At 52.8% G+C, this 16,356-nt stretch overlaps 6 protein-coding genes across 6 annotated transcripts, besides 3 other annotated features; 3 read left to right on the top strand and 3 right to left on the bottom strand.

The window, feature by feature from the left end:
• Nucleotides 1–329: 329 nt before the first annotated feature.
• Nucleotides 330–2,095, top strand: ACLA_018690 (uncharacterized protein; the record flags this gene model as incomplete). Its single annotated transcript, XM_001268590.1, has 2 exons — nt 330–1,392; nt 1,449–2,095. The coding sequence occupies 2 exons, from the start codon at nt 330–332 to the stop codon at nt 2,093–2,095; spliced, it is 1,710 nt and encodes a 569-aa protein (XP_001268591.1).
• Nucleotides 2,096–3,463: 1,368 nt separating this feature from the next.
• Nucleotides 3,464–3,494: a microsatellite.
• Nucleotides 3,495–4,690: 1,196 nt separating this feature from the next.
• On the top strand, nt 4,691–6,989 carry ACLA_018700 (putative protein kinase (Lkh1); the record flags this gene model as incomplete). Its single annotated transcript, XM_001268591.1, has 6 exons — nt 4,691–5,515; nt 5,572–5,650; nt 5,718–6,065; nt 6,121–6,583; nt 6,642–6,729; nt 6,789–6,989. 6 exons carry the CDS (start codon nt 4,691–4,693, stop codon nt 6,987–6,989), a joined length of 2,004 nt encoding a protein of 667 aa, XP_001268592.1.
• A 1,637-nt stretch (nt 6,990–8,626) lies between these two features.
• Nucleotides 8,627–10,198, top strand: ACLA_018710 (amidase; the record flags this gene model as incomplete). The annotated part of the gene is made up of 2 exons (XM_001268592.1): nt 8,627–9,983; nt 10,047–10,198. 2 exons carry the CDS (start codon nt 8,627–8,629, stop codon nt 10,196–10,198), a joined length of 1,509 nt encoding a protein of 502 aa, XP_001268593.1.
• A 91-nt stretch (nt 10,199–10,289) lies between these two features.
• Nucleotides 10,290–11,041, bottom strand: ACLA_018720 (GNAT family N-acetyltransferase; the record flags this gene model as incomplete). The annotated part of the gene is made up of 3 exons (XM_001268593.1): nt 10,290–10,663; nt 10,712–10,845; nt 10,923–11,041. 3 exons carry the CDS (start codon nt 11,039–11,041, stop codon nt 10,290–10,292), a joined length of 627 nt encoding a protein of 208 aa, XP_001268594.1.
• Nucleotides 10,672–10,705: a microsatellite.
• Nucleotides 10,672–10,706: a microsatellite.
• A 510-nt stretch (nt 11,042–11,551) lies between the features above and the next one.
• On the bottom strand, nt 11,552–12,799 carry ACLA_018730 (sideroflexin family transporter; the record flags this gene model as incomplete). Its single annotated transcript, XM_001268594.1, has 4 exons — nt 11,552–12,232; nt 12,283–12,377; nt 12,444–12,577; nt 12,696–12,799. The coding sequence occupies 4 exons, from the start codon at nt 12,797–12,799 to the stop codon at nt 11,552–11,554; spliced, it is 1,014 nt and encodes a 337-aa protein (XP_001268595.1).
• An 893-nt stretch (nt 12,800–13,692) lies between these two features.
• Nucleotides 13,693–15,831, bottom strand: ACLA_018740 (PHD finger domain protein; the record flags this gene model as incomplete). The annotated part of the gene is made up of 1 exon (XM_001268595.1): nt 13,693–15,831. The coding sequence occupies one exon, from the start codon at nt 15,829–15,831 to the stop codon at nt 13,693–13,695; it is 2,139 nt and encodes a 712-aa protein (XP_001268596.1).
• Between the last annotated feature and the right edge of the window lie 525 nt (nt 15,832–16,356).

Below are 16,356 nucleotides of genomic sequence, written 5' to 3' on the forward strand. Positions count from 1 at the left end.
AATCTACACGTGACCCGCTGCTGCTGTTGCGGGATTCTGAGCAAGCAAACCTCGACAAGTAGAAGCTCCCTTCCCATTCCCACGCAACACACTTAAGCCTTTTCTTTCACCACGAACTCGATCACCAATATCTGAAGGCTTCCTGGCGGCGGCTTACCGCGATCCCATGTCTACTCGGAAGATTTGAGATGGTTATAGCTGACGACGGCGGCGGCTTGAGCAATCAGCTCACTTTTTCAACTTACGCGCAAACATCTCTACAGTCGCGGTAGATTTCGATATCTCACATCCTACTGACCCCTGCTCTGACACGCATCACACCAACCACCATGGCGCAAACTCAACCTCAGCAGTTCTCTCAGTCGATCTCCCCCCCGGTGTCGTCACCCTCTCCCGGCGCACCATCTCCAATGAATGGCGGCATCCCTCCCCCCCCCAAACGACAGCGTCTTTCTCCTCTCCCTCAATCTCAGTCTCAGTCGCCGTATGCATCCCCCAGCTTTGGTACGCTGCAGATCCCTCAGAGTCAACCACCCCCGATGAATGGAATGAATATGAACGGTATGGCTCAGACGCCTGCCCCACCACCACCTCCAGGCGCGATGGGACCACCCTCACGGCCAGTTGAGAAGGCTACGGATGCTGCTGAGTTGACAGACGTTCTTGCATCTTCTGGTATCGATGTGAGAGAGGAGGAGGCTTTCCTTACGAGTAGCTATTCGGCTCCTGGTGTTCAAGCGCAACAGCCCCCAAGACCTCCACAACCACCGCCACCCCAACAGCAGCCTCAAATACCTCTCAACACCTCTTTCGCCTCACAAGCGTCTACCACCGGGACGATTTCTTCCACGCCTAGTTTCAGTGAACCCTCACATTATAAACCACCCACCACCCAAGATTCCTTTTATACCGAACCGGCGACGCAGCCACCTGTCCCATTCAAAGACCCTAACGAACCCACACGAGAAGATACCGAGGCAGCTAGACGGGCCCAATATCATTTACAAGAACCTTTCCTGTTAGCAAAAGTCTTGGAGCAAAGGTTGCAGAGACGCGGCTTTGAACTCGGCGTTCGCATACCCGCAGAGGGATTGTTTCATCCTGTCCCCGGCCGTCCACAACCCATCGAAGTCACCGGACCCGACGGATCGTCCATTGTGCGGACTGGGAAAACCATTTTGAATCAAGAGGGAGCTCCTTTAGTCGATATCTTGAATTTGATGTCAATATCCTGTGAAGAACGGTTGCGGTCGGTCGTCGATTACTCGTCTACGCTCGCCCGGAGCCGACGAGCCCATTCTCATGGAAAAGTACCCGTGGAATGGAAAGACCTGGCGGACGTGACTCGGTCTGCCAATGTGGACGCGGAGAACCCTCAGACACCGCTCAAACGTAAGCTTGAGGAATCTCACTCCTCAGTTCTGTCAGTGGAGCTAACGAGCAGCCAGGACCACATTCGGCCGCGGATCAACCCGCAGGGAAGTCCTTGACCGAGAAATATCGCCTGCTTATGGAGAAAGATGTATCCATCGAAGAGGCTCGTGCCGCCAAACGTGCGAAGCGTAGCGCCAACGCCATCCTAGGAGACGGTCCCATGGGCAGAGCCGGATCTGTCGACGTACCTGGCTCTGGGGCATCAACACCAATCGTCGAAAAGACTCCTATGCTGGACAAGAAGAGCATTTCGAAAAAGGAGGCCCGAAGGATGATGGATTCCAAGGCCAGCGAAGCCCAACAGCATCAGCAGTCCGTAGAAACGGCACGGTTAGCTACCAACAGCATGCTTTCTGGTCGCATGTTCGGTGCGAAAAAGTCGTATTCATGGCTCAATCGCGGCCCAGCTACGCCCAGTGGCTTTGCTACACCGCCGCGGGTCAATACGGCCACTCCCACCCCTGGCACCGAAAAGGCCGGCCGTTCTGGGGAGCCCGCCCCGGCACCTTTGAAACGCCTTGGAAGCTGGCGAGAAGACCAGGAGAAAGGGGCTGGGATCCAAGTTCGGGACATCCTATTCATGCTCGAGTTGGATGGACGGGGCACACGACATGTGCAAAAGGCGTACTCCAAGGACATCAAAGAAGACCGACTGGACTAGATTCGGTGTTGTTGATGAGGCTGACACAGTGCTTGAGCTTCGCATGGGTTTTCTTACGCAGGATCGTTGTTATTGGCGTTGCGGCATGTCTTGATCACTCTTACAGGAATGTTTCGTCCTTTTCTGAGGCATAGGATTTCGTCTACCATGTTTGCATTTTACGAGGCGATTCGGGGACACGCATTCTTCATTTTTTTTTTCTCTTTCCCTCCATTCCTGTTCTTAACTGGACTATCGAACTAAAACAATTTAATTTCCTTGGAACGCAAGGACCACTTATTCAGATCTGTTTGCCTTGCATCTCGTCTGACATACAGGAGAATCCCAAACCAACCAATCCTATCTACCTCGATGGACTCGGCGAGGCCAGTTTGACGTGGGAAGGAAAATGAGGTTGGATATGTCACGTTTGGTGAAGTCCTATCCTCCTATCCCGTCCTAGGTACCCTATCCTTTGCTCCGTGGCCACTCGCCGCCTCAACGGGGCACCGACCCTAGAGAGACGTGGGAGTGAAGATCAATCGAGAAGATGAGAGCATTGGTATCAGGTGTACCCAACCATGATGTTGATTATTTGAATTTGGATACCCTTCTAGACAGGTATTGAAGTGGTCTTTCCAGGTTCCGTAATCTCTAATCTATAACCCATACTATTATTCAGACTGCGTCTACGGAGTACATTTCCAAGCGAACACGCTAATGTCCATCTCGCCTTTTAGCACTTTTTAAGGGTAATTGTGTAATAATACTAAGCAGTCTTAACCCAAAGTGAATTTCCCCCATCGGGCTAGACGTTCGGGGTTAACTAGTAGCGGTGCAGGATGTTCCGATGAGAAGCCAGGCTGATGGCGGAGGAGGATGAGTTGCACACGAAGGGAAGAGGAGGAAAGATGTGAGTAGATAGACTTGAAGATGACTTGGGAGTAATCGAGATAATCATCAGTCTGGAAAATTCACTAGAACTCGAATCTCCTGATGATCGCTGTCAGTGCACGAGAGGAACAATTCGATATTCGGATTATGATGTCAGTTACGGTCTCGATAATCCTCAGTCCTCACTCCTCAGTCTATTCTAACTATCTACGGAGTAGTCTATCCGTCCTACGACTATTTGGTCGATACTGACTAACCAACAACGCCATCGCCTAGACCAGTCAAGCGTTGAAGAGGAAAAACGCATGACATATCAGAGCCAATTTATCAATCTACGGCGCACGGCACACGCCCGGGGCGCAGGTGCAACGCCATTGCCACAGCACCGCAGGTCGATGATTGAGGATTTGTACATTCGTATACTATGATTGAAGGACTAAGTGACAGCATAGAGATAGATGGATAAAGAGTTGTCGAAATGAAAGGGTTTTATATAAAAATAAAAAAAAAAAAGAAAAGAAAAAAACCAATAGCATTGCATCTCTTGAGACCGTTCTGTCACTCTGTCAGCGCTATTTCCCCCATGTGTTGGGTGGCTCAGGGTCCCAGCAGTAGTAAGTAGTAGTATCTACGGAGTAGTCAGTAGGCAATCAAGGGAGTCAGTTCTTCATTAATCATTATTATGCGTCTGACGCTAGATATATATGTTCTATTATGTTGCCCCCCCTCCTGCCCGGGTGAGGTGGATTCAGATGGCTGAATGAGATGAGCCTTGCGATCTGCGTAATTACGGAGGTTCAGAGTATTCACTGGATAGATGATTGAATCTATCGACCTTGGGGAGATTGTTGAATGATCATTGATCATGACTGGCGCACTCTTCACCTATTATTCTGAGTCTTTGCAGATAGATATACATGGCGAGCATACCTGGAAAATTCCTCAACTGTGGTTCTGGCTGTGTGTTGATGGTAACCGAGCGAACCCTCGCCTTTTTGCGCTGCATTGCCATTCATTGCTCCGGACTAGAGTAGGATCGTAGTAGCAGGAGAATACCATGATCAAGTCACTGGATAATAATCATTCAGTCTTCTCTGTCCATCAGAACTAAGACCAAACTCGACAATATCTCCATTCCGGCCGCGCGCGCACTCACTACTCGCTCTCTCACTCTCTCTCTCCCACTGGGAAACTCTACGAGATACTTCCCATCCCCTCCCCCCATTTCTCTTCTCTCTCTCCTGTCCAGCACCGTTTCCTCTTCATCAGCATCCTTCTACCCTCTCCCGGTATACATGTTTCCCGCCTCCAGTCAATGGACCTCTGATTTTCTGCTTGTCTCCGCTGGAAAGGAAGCGAGACCCTCTTGAGGACCACCATACACTTTCCCCGACCGACCGCCTCATCTCCCGTCGTCATCTCCACGCATCATCCTCTTTTTCTCTCCCCGTCGGAAAAAGACTCGTCCTTTGTCCCCTTTTCTTTTCATCACCTCTGGAGTCATCTCCGGTATCACCAACTGAAGTACACTCCCCCTGGGACTGTGGGTTTGGTCTCCAATCCTCAGATATTCTCCTGGGGTCTCCCAACCTAGGACCCCGAGTCGTTTGGACGGCTCACGTTCAACCGATCGGAATACGTTGAACGTTTCTTCATAATTCTGTCCTTTTTCTCTTTTACCTTTCACTGCTCCAAGCCGTAGCAGGAAGGAGTTCCATCATCATGTCTACTCCCTCAACGGCGACAGCCACGCATCCTTCGCATCACCAACAACACTACGCATTCCCTCATCATCACGCCTACCAGCCAACCGCCTCCTTTCCTGCCACAACCACTGCAGGGACCACTCGCCTAGCCACCGTACCTTACCCGTACGCCGCCAACCCATCGACCGCCCCCCTTCCGTATACCCAATCTCCAAAAATGGCGCAGCCGACTCCTACCCTGGCGGCCATGGCTCCCGCTCAGAACGGCGTGGGCACCAGCACGCCTGGCTCGGATCAAAGCAGGAGAAGGAAGAAGCCGGATTGGGGCGAGTTTTACAAAAATGGTCTTCCGAAGGAGGTGATTGTCATCGATGACACTCCTCCCCCGGAGCAGGCTCAGGTCAAGGCCCGAAATGCTGCCAACGCAAATGCCGTGGCGGCGAATGGTGCAGTGGCTCAACCCGCCGGCAAGAAGCGGCGCACTGGGGTCGAAACCGCCTACGATCTGGGCTACTACGATCGTCCATCCTTCTCGACCATCCCTCAGCACTACGGAGAGGAATCATCCGCTGCCTCCATCTCGACCGACCGGACGACTTCCTTACATACCACGGCTCCTACATCCCTGGGGTCAACAGGCAGTGCTGGTGCAAGCAATGGGGCATACTACGAAGATGCCAACGTGGGTCAGAAGCGGAAGCGAGTAACAACTCGCAAGTCTGCGCGCGATGAGCAGAAACGGCGGGAGCTGGAAACGGCGGGTGATGCCTTTCTGAGTTATATTCCCCCGCCCAAGCCTCCGATCAAGGCCAAGGATGTCCCCGTACCGGTCATCCGTGATGTTAGTAGTCCACAGTCTCCGATTCTGATGCAGCTTTCGTTAACGATCGTCCACAGTATGGAAACCGCCATGAGAAATTTGACGACAATGATGGTCATTATATTGTGAACCCAGAGACTCCCTTAACGGATCGATGTGAGTATTGCTGCAGTTGGGAGGAATGGGAACTTCTGTGATCGACTTAGATGCTAAATCGTTACAGACTCGATCATCAGGCTACTCGGACAAGGTACCTTTGGCAAAGTGGTTGAGGCGTATGACAAGCAGCGCAAAACTCGTTGCGCAGTGAAGATCATTCGATCAATACAAAAGTACCGGGACGCGTCGAGGATCGAACTTCGGGTTCTGTCCACTTTGGCATCAAATGACAAGTCCAACCGGAACAAGTGCATTCATCTGCGCGATTGTTTTGATTTCCGGAATCACATCTGCATCGTCACGGATCTTTTGGGCCAAAGCGTCTTTGATTTTCTCAAGGGCAACGGTTTCGTTCCGTTCCCGAGCAGTCAAATTCAGAATTTCGCCCGTCAACTCTTTACCAGTGTGGCTTGTGAGTCATTCTGCAGTATTGCAACCCGTCGGATGCCCTTGGCTAACACTCCCAGTCCTCCATGACCTCAATTTGATCCATACCGATCTGAAGCCTGAGAACATCCTCCTGGTCAACAACGCCTACCAGACCTTTACCTATAATCGCACAATCCCCTCCTCTTCGCATGCCATTTCGCGTAATGCTCGTCAGCGACGTGTACTGTTGGACAGCGAGATCCGTCTCATTGATTTCGGCTCTGCCACTTTCGATGATGAGTATCACTCCTCAGTCGTGTCCACCCGGCATTATCGGGCCCCCGAAATCATTCTGAACCTGGGCTGGAGCTTCCCCTGTGATATCTGGAGCATCGGATGTATCCTTGTGGAGTTTTTCACCGGAGACGCTCTCTTCCAGACACATGATAATCTCGAACATCTTGCCATGATGGAGGCGGTCATCGGACAGCGGATTGACACGAAAATGGTGAAGCAAACAACACAAGGAGGACGAAATGGGAGCCAGAACCAAGCAGCCAAGTATGTTTCCTTCCAATCATAGCTTTGCCTGAAACCATGCATGCTAATCTTGATCCAGATACTTTAATCGGAACAAACTCGACTACCCTAACGAGGAGACGACACGGGCGTCCCGGAAGTACGTGAGGGCCATGAAACAGCTCACGGTAGGTTCCGTCGTCCCAATAAAACATCATAGAAATGTTCACTGATTGATTGCCTGCAGGATTTTATCCCGACCAGCACTACGTTCCATCGCCTATTCCTGGATCTTCTGCAGCGCATCTTTGTTTACGATCCCAAGAATCGTATCACCGCCAAGGATGCTCTGAAGCATCCGTGGTTCAAGGAGTCTTTGATTGATGATGGCACCGAGGCTCTTCGGATCGGACAACAACTGCAACGCAACGGCGGTCAACGCAGCTAGTCATCTCAGAGGGATCTTTCCCTTGGAGAGTCACTCTTGTGTTCAACGACTGCGCAAGCTTCCGAAGCCGATTCGGTTGAATAATGTTTTTCACTCATGCATGACCAATTTGATACCACTGCGATGAAGGGTACGTTCGTTTCTTGGATAGTCTCTATCTATGCATAGCTACCATGGGCGCTGTTCAGTCAACGGCCATGGTACGCTGCCTTAGGCAGCTTCTTCGGGACAAGGACTTATGGGACCACGGAGTTGGGCGCTCAATTTAATGGGCTGGGAATGCAAATCTGGCGGTTTTTTTTCTTTCTTTCTTTCTATCTGGGTTCTGTCCCATTCGGCGCGTTACAATCTCGAATTCATTCAGAGCCAACAGAGAAGCGAGGAATATCCGACGTTGGGAGTATTACTCTGGAGTCAACACTGACGGAGGACTGCTTTCCTTTCATTTCTGACTATCTCACTTGACTTCTATCTTTACGCTATATCCTTTGACTTATGGGCATGCATGGACGTTTGTCATTTCCTTCCTCGTCTTCCGATCCTTTCCATCGGCAGGGAGGGTGAAACACTACTCTCCTACTCTATGTGACCATTATCTCTTACTACTCATGGGCTCTGGTGATATGATGCAGGCTTCTTGCGTCCGGCCACGGTCACAGCCTTTCTTCGATACTAAAACTTGACTTTTTCTAGTCTACCTTCACCTCGGTCTGGTGTTTGGAACTTTATTCTATCTTCCCCGATCATCGCTCCAGTCAAGAGACAACTCTTTGGCCAACAGTCGATTCTGCTTAGTTGGGATTATGTCTCTGATATAACATTTTCTTTGTAGGCAATATGCCAGACGTCGCCAACCTGAAAATGGCGATGCTCATTGTCCTTGTTTCTATGTATATATATTATTTCTCTTTCTATCTGGAGATGGACCACTTTTTTTTTTTTCAGTCTTCGCCGCGAATTGCATTCTGAGCCTCAGGGGAACGGTGGCACATGATCACAGTCCATACGACCACTACAACGACCTCACTTCTACTCAATCCTACCAAATCAACCTGACCAATCCAACAATCGTCCAGTATTATTCCAGAAAGCCAAACACAGCCCCAGGACCCCAGCATCGACGGAGCGCAATTCATTTTTGGTTTAATCCAATTAATTCGTTTATAATTCACACCTGAACGCCACGCATTTCCGAGAACTGTATCTCCACAAATGGCGGTTGATAACTTGTCCAAGCCCCACTGATCTGTGCTTCAAAGATTTGGGGTAAGCGGGGTCTGAGCTGATGAGCCTGTTCTCTCGTTTATCGCATTGAGATCGGTAGTACGAATGTCGGCGAATGACAAGGTAGGAAAACGGTAGTAAAGGACTATACCAGGAGGAAACACGGTGCTAGAGAATGAACTGGCGCTGTGCGACACTGTGAAAACAGCAATATTGATGCCGTCGGTTTGATACTCTGGATGTTGGGCTGTGTTGCAAAGATGAAGATGCTTAGAATTGCTGACCCCAATCTCTCTCTGTTAGTGTCGTTCCACCCTGCCCCTCACTCCGTCTTAGAGGGTATAGTTCTAGTCCTCGATACAATATGATCCATTCAAACACACCCGGACTCTACGCTTGCTGGCAAAGGGACCATGGGCAACGTAGACACCATAAGTATCCCGGAGCTCACGATTATCGAGTTCCACAATGCTCTACGTGAGAAAAGGACGACCTGCGCCGAGGTTGTGGAAGCATACCTCGCGCGGATATCGCAGTACAACGACACCCTCAAGGCTCTTATTACCGTCAACAAGAACGCCCTAGACGTCGCACTACAGAGAGATCAAGAAACAGAGACGCTTCTACAACGTTCCGAAGACAATGTCTTCCCGCCTCTCCATGGCGTCCCCATCATACTGAAAGATACCTACAGCACAGTCGACATGCCCACAACCTCAGGCATCAAAGCGCTACACTCGCTACAAACAAACGACGACGCATTCGTCGTCGGCGAGCTGCGCCGCGCCGGCGCCATCATCCTGGGAAAGGCCAATCTCCACGAATTCTCTCTCGAGGGCATCACGGTCTCCTCGCTGGGTGGGCAAACGCGAAACCCCTACGACCTCACGCGGACGCCTGGGGGTTCATCGGGAGGGACGGCCGCTGCTCTCGCGGCGAACTTGGGGTTGGTCGGCTGCGGCGGGGACACGATGAACTCGCTGCGGTCGCCTGCGTCGGCGTGCTCGATTGTCGGGTTCCGGCCGACGAGGGGCCAGGTTTCGCGGAGTGGGATTGTGCCTGTGACGGAGACGCAGGACGCAGTTGGTCCGATGGCGCGGACGGTGCGAGATGCGCGGGTGTTGTTTGACGTGATGAAGGGGGAGGATACGGGGGATCAAGCGACGGTGGATGAGCTGCGTCACCGAAGAGGCCAAGGTGGTAATGGCGAAGGGGCGATTCGGGTCGGTGTGCTGCGGGCGTTCTTTGCGGACGAGGATAATGTCGAAGGGGCGATGGTCAACCAGACAGTCCTGGATGCACTGGACAAAGTCAAGGTCGATAAGCGGATCGAAATCGCACCGCTGTCTCTGCAGGATGCGACCTGGGACATCCCCAGCCTCATCGCTACGGCAGACATGCAGTCATACGAGTTCCGCAGCGTCTTCGACGCATTCCTGCGGTCTCCATTAATTGCATGCACGCCCCATCGGACACTGGAATCGATCGTCGCGAGCGGCGCGTACCACCAGGAAGCCGTGACACCGGTTCTCCATCGCACGCTACAAACGGCTGGTCCGTACACAATGGATGGTGCAGAGTACCGCTCTCGACTTGAGACCATCGGCGCTCTGAAAGAGTCCGTGGAGGCGTGCTTCGTGGAACATCGCCTGGACGCCCTCGTCTATCCGCATCAGAAACAGCTCGTTGTTCCTATCGGGGCCATGGCCCAGCCACAGAGGAACGGTATACTGGCTTCCCTGACGGGAAGGCCAGCCATCTGTCTCCCTGGTGAGTCTATTGAACCGATAGATCTGTCACCCGACAAGCCTGCTAACTTGTTTGCTTGTGTAGCCGGCTTCAGCCCGCCGACGCAGTCTGCCCCGGTGGGCGTCCCAATCGGCCTGGAACTCATGGGCCAACCCTGGCGAGACGATGATCTACTAGACCTTGCCGAGCACTTTGAGACGATCATCCAGGGCCGAAAACCCTCACCCTTAGCATAAGCTAGCGCCTTCTACAAACACCCGAACATCCAGATAGCATCATTCATCATATACATAATCCGTAACTCACGATAGATATACACCCCCCCCCTCATACCCCCAGATCCAGCCCATAAATCAAACACACCGTCCCAAGCTCATCCGTCTCCTCCCCCAACTCCCGAAACCCACACTTGCGCAGCACATTCTTACTCCCCTCATTCCCCGTATCCGTCACCGCTGCCACCGCCGGCCCTACCTCCCCGCGCTCCTTACCCTCCCACTGCAACCCCTCGTAAACTCCCTCCCACACCCCCAGCAACCCCCGAACCGCCTCCGTCGCATACCCTTTGCCCCAAACATCAGGGTGGAAGATATACCCCAGCTCCCACGCGCGGCCGCCGCGCACCAGCCCGACCTCCTCATACCGCAGCCCGATGGAGCCGATGATCCGCCCTGGCATCCTTAGCACCCACCCACCCACCACTCAAGGGAAAAAAAAAAAAAAAAAAAAAAAAAAAAAAAAAAACTCACCCTCATCCTTGCCCTCATTACCATCCTCGAGTACACGCACAACATACCCCACACGCGGCGGCGCATGCACGCCGGTAAACGCCTCCATCCACGCCTGTGTCGCGGCGACGTCCGCGTCGGGGACTTTTCGCATACTGGTCGCCATCGTCAGCATCAACATGATCTTAGAGGGGAAACGGGGGCTAGGGCTGGGTCCGGGGCCGTTGCATACCTCCATTTCATGACTTCGGGGAGGGCGCGGAGGGCGTGCATGCCGTCTGCGTGTTTGTCGAGGAGGGGGTCGAATTGAAGACGGGCGGTGCGGAAGGGGGGGTGTTGTGGTGTAGACATTTTTTTGGTTTTCTTTTTTTTTGTTTTGTCTTTGTCTTTGTTTTTTCGTGAATTTGAGGGTGCAATGGGATGGAATAGGGGTAGGTGAGGGATTTGGAGAATTGGAAAACTTGAGATGGCTTTTCGTCTGGGAGGAAGATTGATGGATATACTAATATACTACTAATATGGAGGAGTCTGGAGTCAGGCTATGTATGGAGTGGCGGGCCTGGGACATGTGAGTCATTGCGTATCTATATCGATCTGTCTTAGGATGTCTTACTTGACGATTGTATAATCATTGAAAACCAGGCCCGTGTTTCTGATCTGATATGCAGACTACGGCGTGAATAATGGTGAAGGGCAAATCATGAATAAAGTGCTGACTATCATGGTATAAATATAAATGCTATATAATCTATCTACCCGAAATCGAATCAAAATCTATATGCAGATAGGGCCAGGTCTCGTCTTGTCTCATCTGGCCTCGCTTATCCCGCTACAGATGCAAATGCGATCAAATGCAAGTATTTACATCCCCCGGTTGAACTCCACCTGTCCGTCCTTGCCTCCGCGGCCCCAGAACTCCTCCTCCAGGGACTGAGCGCTGATCGCCTGTCGCTGCGGGAACGCGCCCAGCGCCAGCGGGAGGGCGAACAGCGACGTCGCCAGGATCAGACCCAGGTTGATCGGGGTGATCATGCGCGGACGGGCACGGAGCCAGGCCGTCTTCTCCAGCCGCACGAGGACCAGCGGCGGCACGACCATGATTGGGGTTGCGTTCAGCACGCGGCTGATGGCCGTCTCGCCGACGGCGATGGTGGCCGCCTTCTTGCTCTTGCCGAGGCTCTGCACGGGCTCGCCCGTCTCCTCGCGCTTCTTCTTCTCCTCCTCCGATAGCACAGGGTAGACGTCGATGCCCTGGCGGATCTCCTGGCCGCGCATCAGGAACACGTTCAGCGCGCTGGCGCTGGAGACCGCGGCGAAGGGAACCAGCCGACCCAGGATGAGTCTGGTGTTCGGCGACACGTTCTTCAGCCGGGGGACCAGCGCGTTGAGACCAAGCGCCACTGAACACGACGCCGATACAGCCATCAGGTAGGACTTGGCAATCTGCGAGACGGACAGCGGGGTGGACTTGTTCGCGTTGGCGTTGTTGATCGCCACATTAAGCGACTGGTTGGCGATCTGCCACAGGAGTGTGCCGGTGGTCTATCTGGTCAGAATTCTCGTCCATCAAATCTTTTCCTAGTGTGCCATACCTGTAATCCGGGCGTGAGCATGCCCGCCGTCACCACCAGATTCGAGAGGACGTAGGACGACATGCGAAAGGGAAGGAAGACCGACTCGCCCGTGTCTAAATCGACTTGTCAGCTGCCCGCTCGGACTTAACAAAGACCATCTCCAGAATGCTCCAACCCACCTGGGTGCAGTGTCGAATCCACCACCTTCTTCGCGTGCCATAACTCATGTGTCATGGCAGGGATGTGGTTCTGCTTGTAGGACGAGACGAGGCGCTTCGCTTGCTCCAGACCAGAGGAGGATACAAACATCATCCTGCGAGACTAATTAGCCACATAAACAGCACATCACTCATGGACAGACCAATGAACATCGAAACAAAGCCACTCGAGTTCAGAAACAGAGCTGGCACTCGCTTGCAATGCCTGCTTACCTCGGATCGGAGAGGTCTGCGGCATGGCGCACGCGGCCCCAGTAAGTACTCAGATCATACCGCGACGCGGGGAGATCCCGGTTGCCAGGAAGTGAAGCAGACATGACCACAGCTCCAAGAGAAGGACGACCAACGCAACGAACGACCGACACAGAAACGAGGGACTGGGGGAGGCACCGGAGGAGTCACCGAAAAATAATTCTGGAGAACCAACAAACGCTATCGGAGGCGGTGAGCCGATAAGCGGTCGCACCAGCCAATCAATAGACGCAAATTGGGCTGGTTCCTTATTTGTGTCACCGCCTTCCGGACAAATTCGAAATTTATGGAGTTACAAGGTAAACAAGAAAGACTACAAGGGCAGGAGGATAGATGATGGATAGAAGGTAAAATCAATTGCTTGCGGTATTACAGAGGTATCACTCGACGAAGCAGTCCGCCTCGACACAATAATAAAACAATCAAGGCACAAGAGATATGACAGTGATCACGAACGGTGATGCATAAACATGAGCCAGTGCTGACTGGCTAGAAGAGACGTATGATGATAAATGTCCTCGAAGCAAAGATATTGGGTATGTCTAATGGGTTTGGAGGGAGATAAACAAAGGAGACATGAAGGGGCCTGAATAACAATCGGTCTCAGACCGGCGGCGAAGGGCCTGTTGGTGCGAACAATGGCTTAGTGGGTTCGGTTTCAAAACATATTACATGGGTAGTAGAGATGAAGTTTTGATCAGTCGCAGGAAGCGAAGCGACATGATCATCGGAAACGGAATGATTTATGGGCCAAAGGAGATGGTGGTGCATGTCCGGTAGTATCCAACGGGCCACGCCCCCGGTTTTTCCGGGTTGGGGTTTGGGCGCAGAAGATACAGACATACACAGACGGCAGGTTGGATCGTTCAAGCCCAACGCACTTGGTATGCAGCCAATGATTGCAGGATTCACTGTCCTAGATGAGTACAGGGCAAGAAAAAGAGAGACAATCACGCTCTTACCATTGAATCATGAGATGGCCGCCATTATCCATGGAGCGACAGACACATCTGGTGCCATTACTTGGGTTGCTGTACCGCTCTGTGGTTGGCGTAGCAATATCCGGATCCGTCATGGTGGTGGGAGATGTGTTGGGCGCTCGAGAATTGAGATCCAACTCTGCACCGAATCGCGGCGGGGAAGAGTGCAGATGAGCCAAAGAGACGGAGGACCGATTCGACCTCGACCCATAGCCGACGGTCTGAGATCGTGGGATCCGCCCCCGTCCCGCAAGAACTTTCCGAAGTGCGTGCTGTGCATCGCCGGAATCTTCTTCAGAATCAGGTAGGAGTCCGGAATTGGAGCCGCCACTGGGGTATGTCACGTCCGAATTGATCAGCATCGACTGTCTCTTCGGGGTCGTCCTGTTCCACTCGTCGGCAGGTGCACGGTACATCGGTCTTCGTACAGGGCCGCGAGACGCAGCAGACCAGGGGGACGCACGCCCCGATTGCGAGGAAGCAGCAGTGGAGGTGTAGGAGCCCTTGGATTGGGGGCGGGAGCCAGAGTCGCTTCGGGCAATGGTCGGTCGACCGGCGTCCGAGAAGACAAAGGAAGGGTTGCGGTTTGGTAGGACAGGGTAGTCAGAAAGCTCGGGAGACTCGTAATCGCTCTCGGTGATAGATCCATCAAGTTCCATTCCACTCACGGGATCCGTTAAGCCCGTGTGTGCTTCAGGAACGGTCTGCATCTCGGTCATCGCTCTGCCATCCTTGCCGATCCTCAACACCACCGATTGGGATCGACGGGGAAGTCCTGCGGCAGCTGAATTGGCCCTTCTGAGTTGATGACGAGAGGATTTGATGGGGGACAACCGGCCTTTGGATGGGCTCTTGCGGATGCCACTGGTTGAGGCCATCATCCCAGACGAAGACTGTCCCGAGACTGAACGGTGTGAAGCGGCGGTGACAGCAGTGTGGGTCACACTACGGGTGAGACCAGGACGGACCCGACGAGGAGTAAACTCATCATCATCATCCTCATCCTCGTCATACCCCGGGTTGAGACGATGGGTACTTTGTGCACGACGAAGTTCCTCTCGCTTGAACTCTTCCGTCTGGTGGTGGTATGGTTGCCGAGCCGGCTGGGAAAAGAGTCTCCTGGCTGGGCTCAAGTGAGGACCTCCGAAGCGGCGAGCGGGGGAGGAAAGGAACAGGGCTGGATCCTCAACCTTGGTCATAGGCAGACGGGGAGAGGTGGAGAACGGAGCGGGGAAAAGAGCCGCATCAGAAGGAGCGGTAGGAAGACCATATGTATTTCCGTGAATTTCTGGTAATTCCAGATTGGCATCGATGGATGGTAATTGTGGGATCCGGGCATCATGTAGGATGTTGCTATGGTGGAGGCCGGTAGATGCTGAGTCGGTATTGAAGGGGTCCATGCTGTTCACCGGCAGGCCTAAGCCTGCCTCATGCTGCCCAAGATCGTGATCCCAGAATAATCTCTGCTGAGGGAAAAAAGGGGACCCGGACGAATCGATTGTAGCAAGTTGGAAGGGGTCCGGAGACGACTGGAGGCCGGCAAAGAACCGAGGCGAGGCACCCAAGACCCTGCTTGGTGTCTCCAGATGACCCCCAGGAGGGGAGGTCTTTCTCTCCATATCAGCAACATTCTCCAATCCGGTTATTTTCCTTCTCGATGCGCTGCTGGGAGGTGGAGTCTGAATTGACGCCGCGGATTTTGCAGAGTCAACGGTCCGAGGTCCATCCTCCCCTGAACCACCATTGGGCCTCGCAGGGCGGATGCGTTTAGCCGTATCGGTCTCCTGTTCCAACCCTTGTGTAGCGTCTGGCCCTGTCGCTCGACCAGGGATGGTATCCGGCAGGTGCAGGGGTTTCGAAGGGGTGCTCAAGCCGAACCGTGGTGTTCGGAGGAACTCTGGACTGGAGGCATACGGGTCTGATGTGTCCCAGGTCACTCGAGGGTCGAAAAAGCTGGACTCGAGTTTGGGGGTCTGGAAAGCGGAATCGCCGAAAATAGTGGTCGTAGGAGTCCTCGTCGGGGTTTGAGGTTCACCGTTTGGATAGCTGAAGCTAAACGTGATCGGAGGCTCTGTCAGTTTCATTTTGTCACGCAACCAATTCGGAATGAAGCCCATGGTGAGCCCTCGTGTGGTGCCGGGCAAGGCTGAAAATGGCTGATATCAAGGATGGAACAAAGAAAGTCAAGCAAATTGCCAATGAACCAGCAATTCACCTAGGGCAGCAGATCAAGATTGTGCCCGCCAATTTCCAGGAAGTCTTGCAGTTTCTTTTTGTGTAGAAAAAAAAATGGTATATACAATAAGGAGCCGTACCTGTGGACAGGATGATCCCAACTCATGTCAGCGTCCCAATAGTTCCAACCACCATTCAATTCGAGCGACCAGGCAACCTAATCAGAGGCCGTCCAGATACCACGGGAGCTGAGGAATGTTCGAGCAGAGAGGGGTGCGGGAGGGATTGATGGACAGGCGAATAATGTACAGCTCCAGTGTCATTGAAGCCAAGCAGGCAACCGGGGCCAGACGACGGATGTAGAAAGAATGTGAGCCCCTCTTGGAACAGAGTAGAAAAGCGAATAGGGCGAGAGAGAAGAGAAGACAAAAAAAAGAAGAAAAAAAGGGAAAAAAAAAGAGAAAGAA

The sequence above is a fragment of the Aspergillus clavatus genome, genomic scaffold, assembly GCF_000002715.2.
Source record: "Aspergillus clavatus NRRL 1 1099423829805 genomic scaffold, whole genome shotgun sequence".
In the NCBI taxonomy this organism is placed as follows: domain Eukaryota; kingdom Fungi; phylum Ascomycota; class Eurotiomycetes; order Eurotiales; family Aspergillaceae; genus Aspergillus; species Aspergillus clavatus.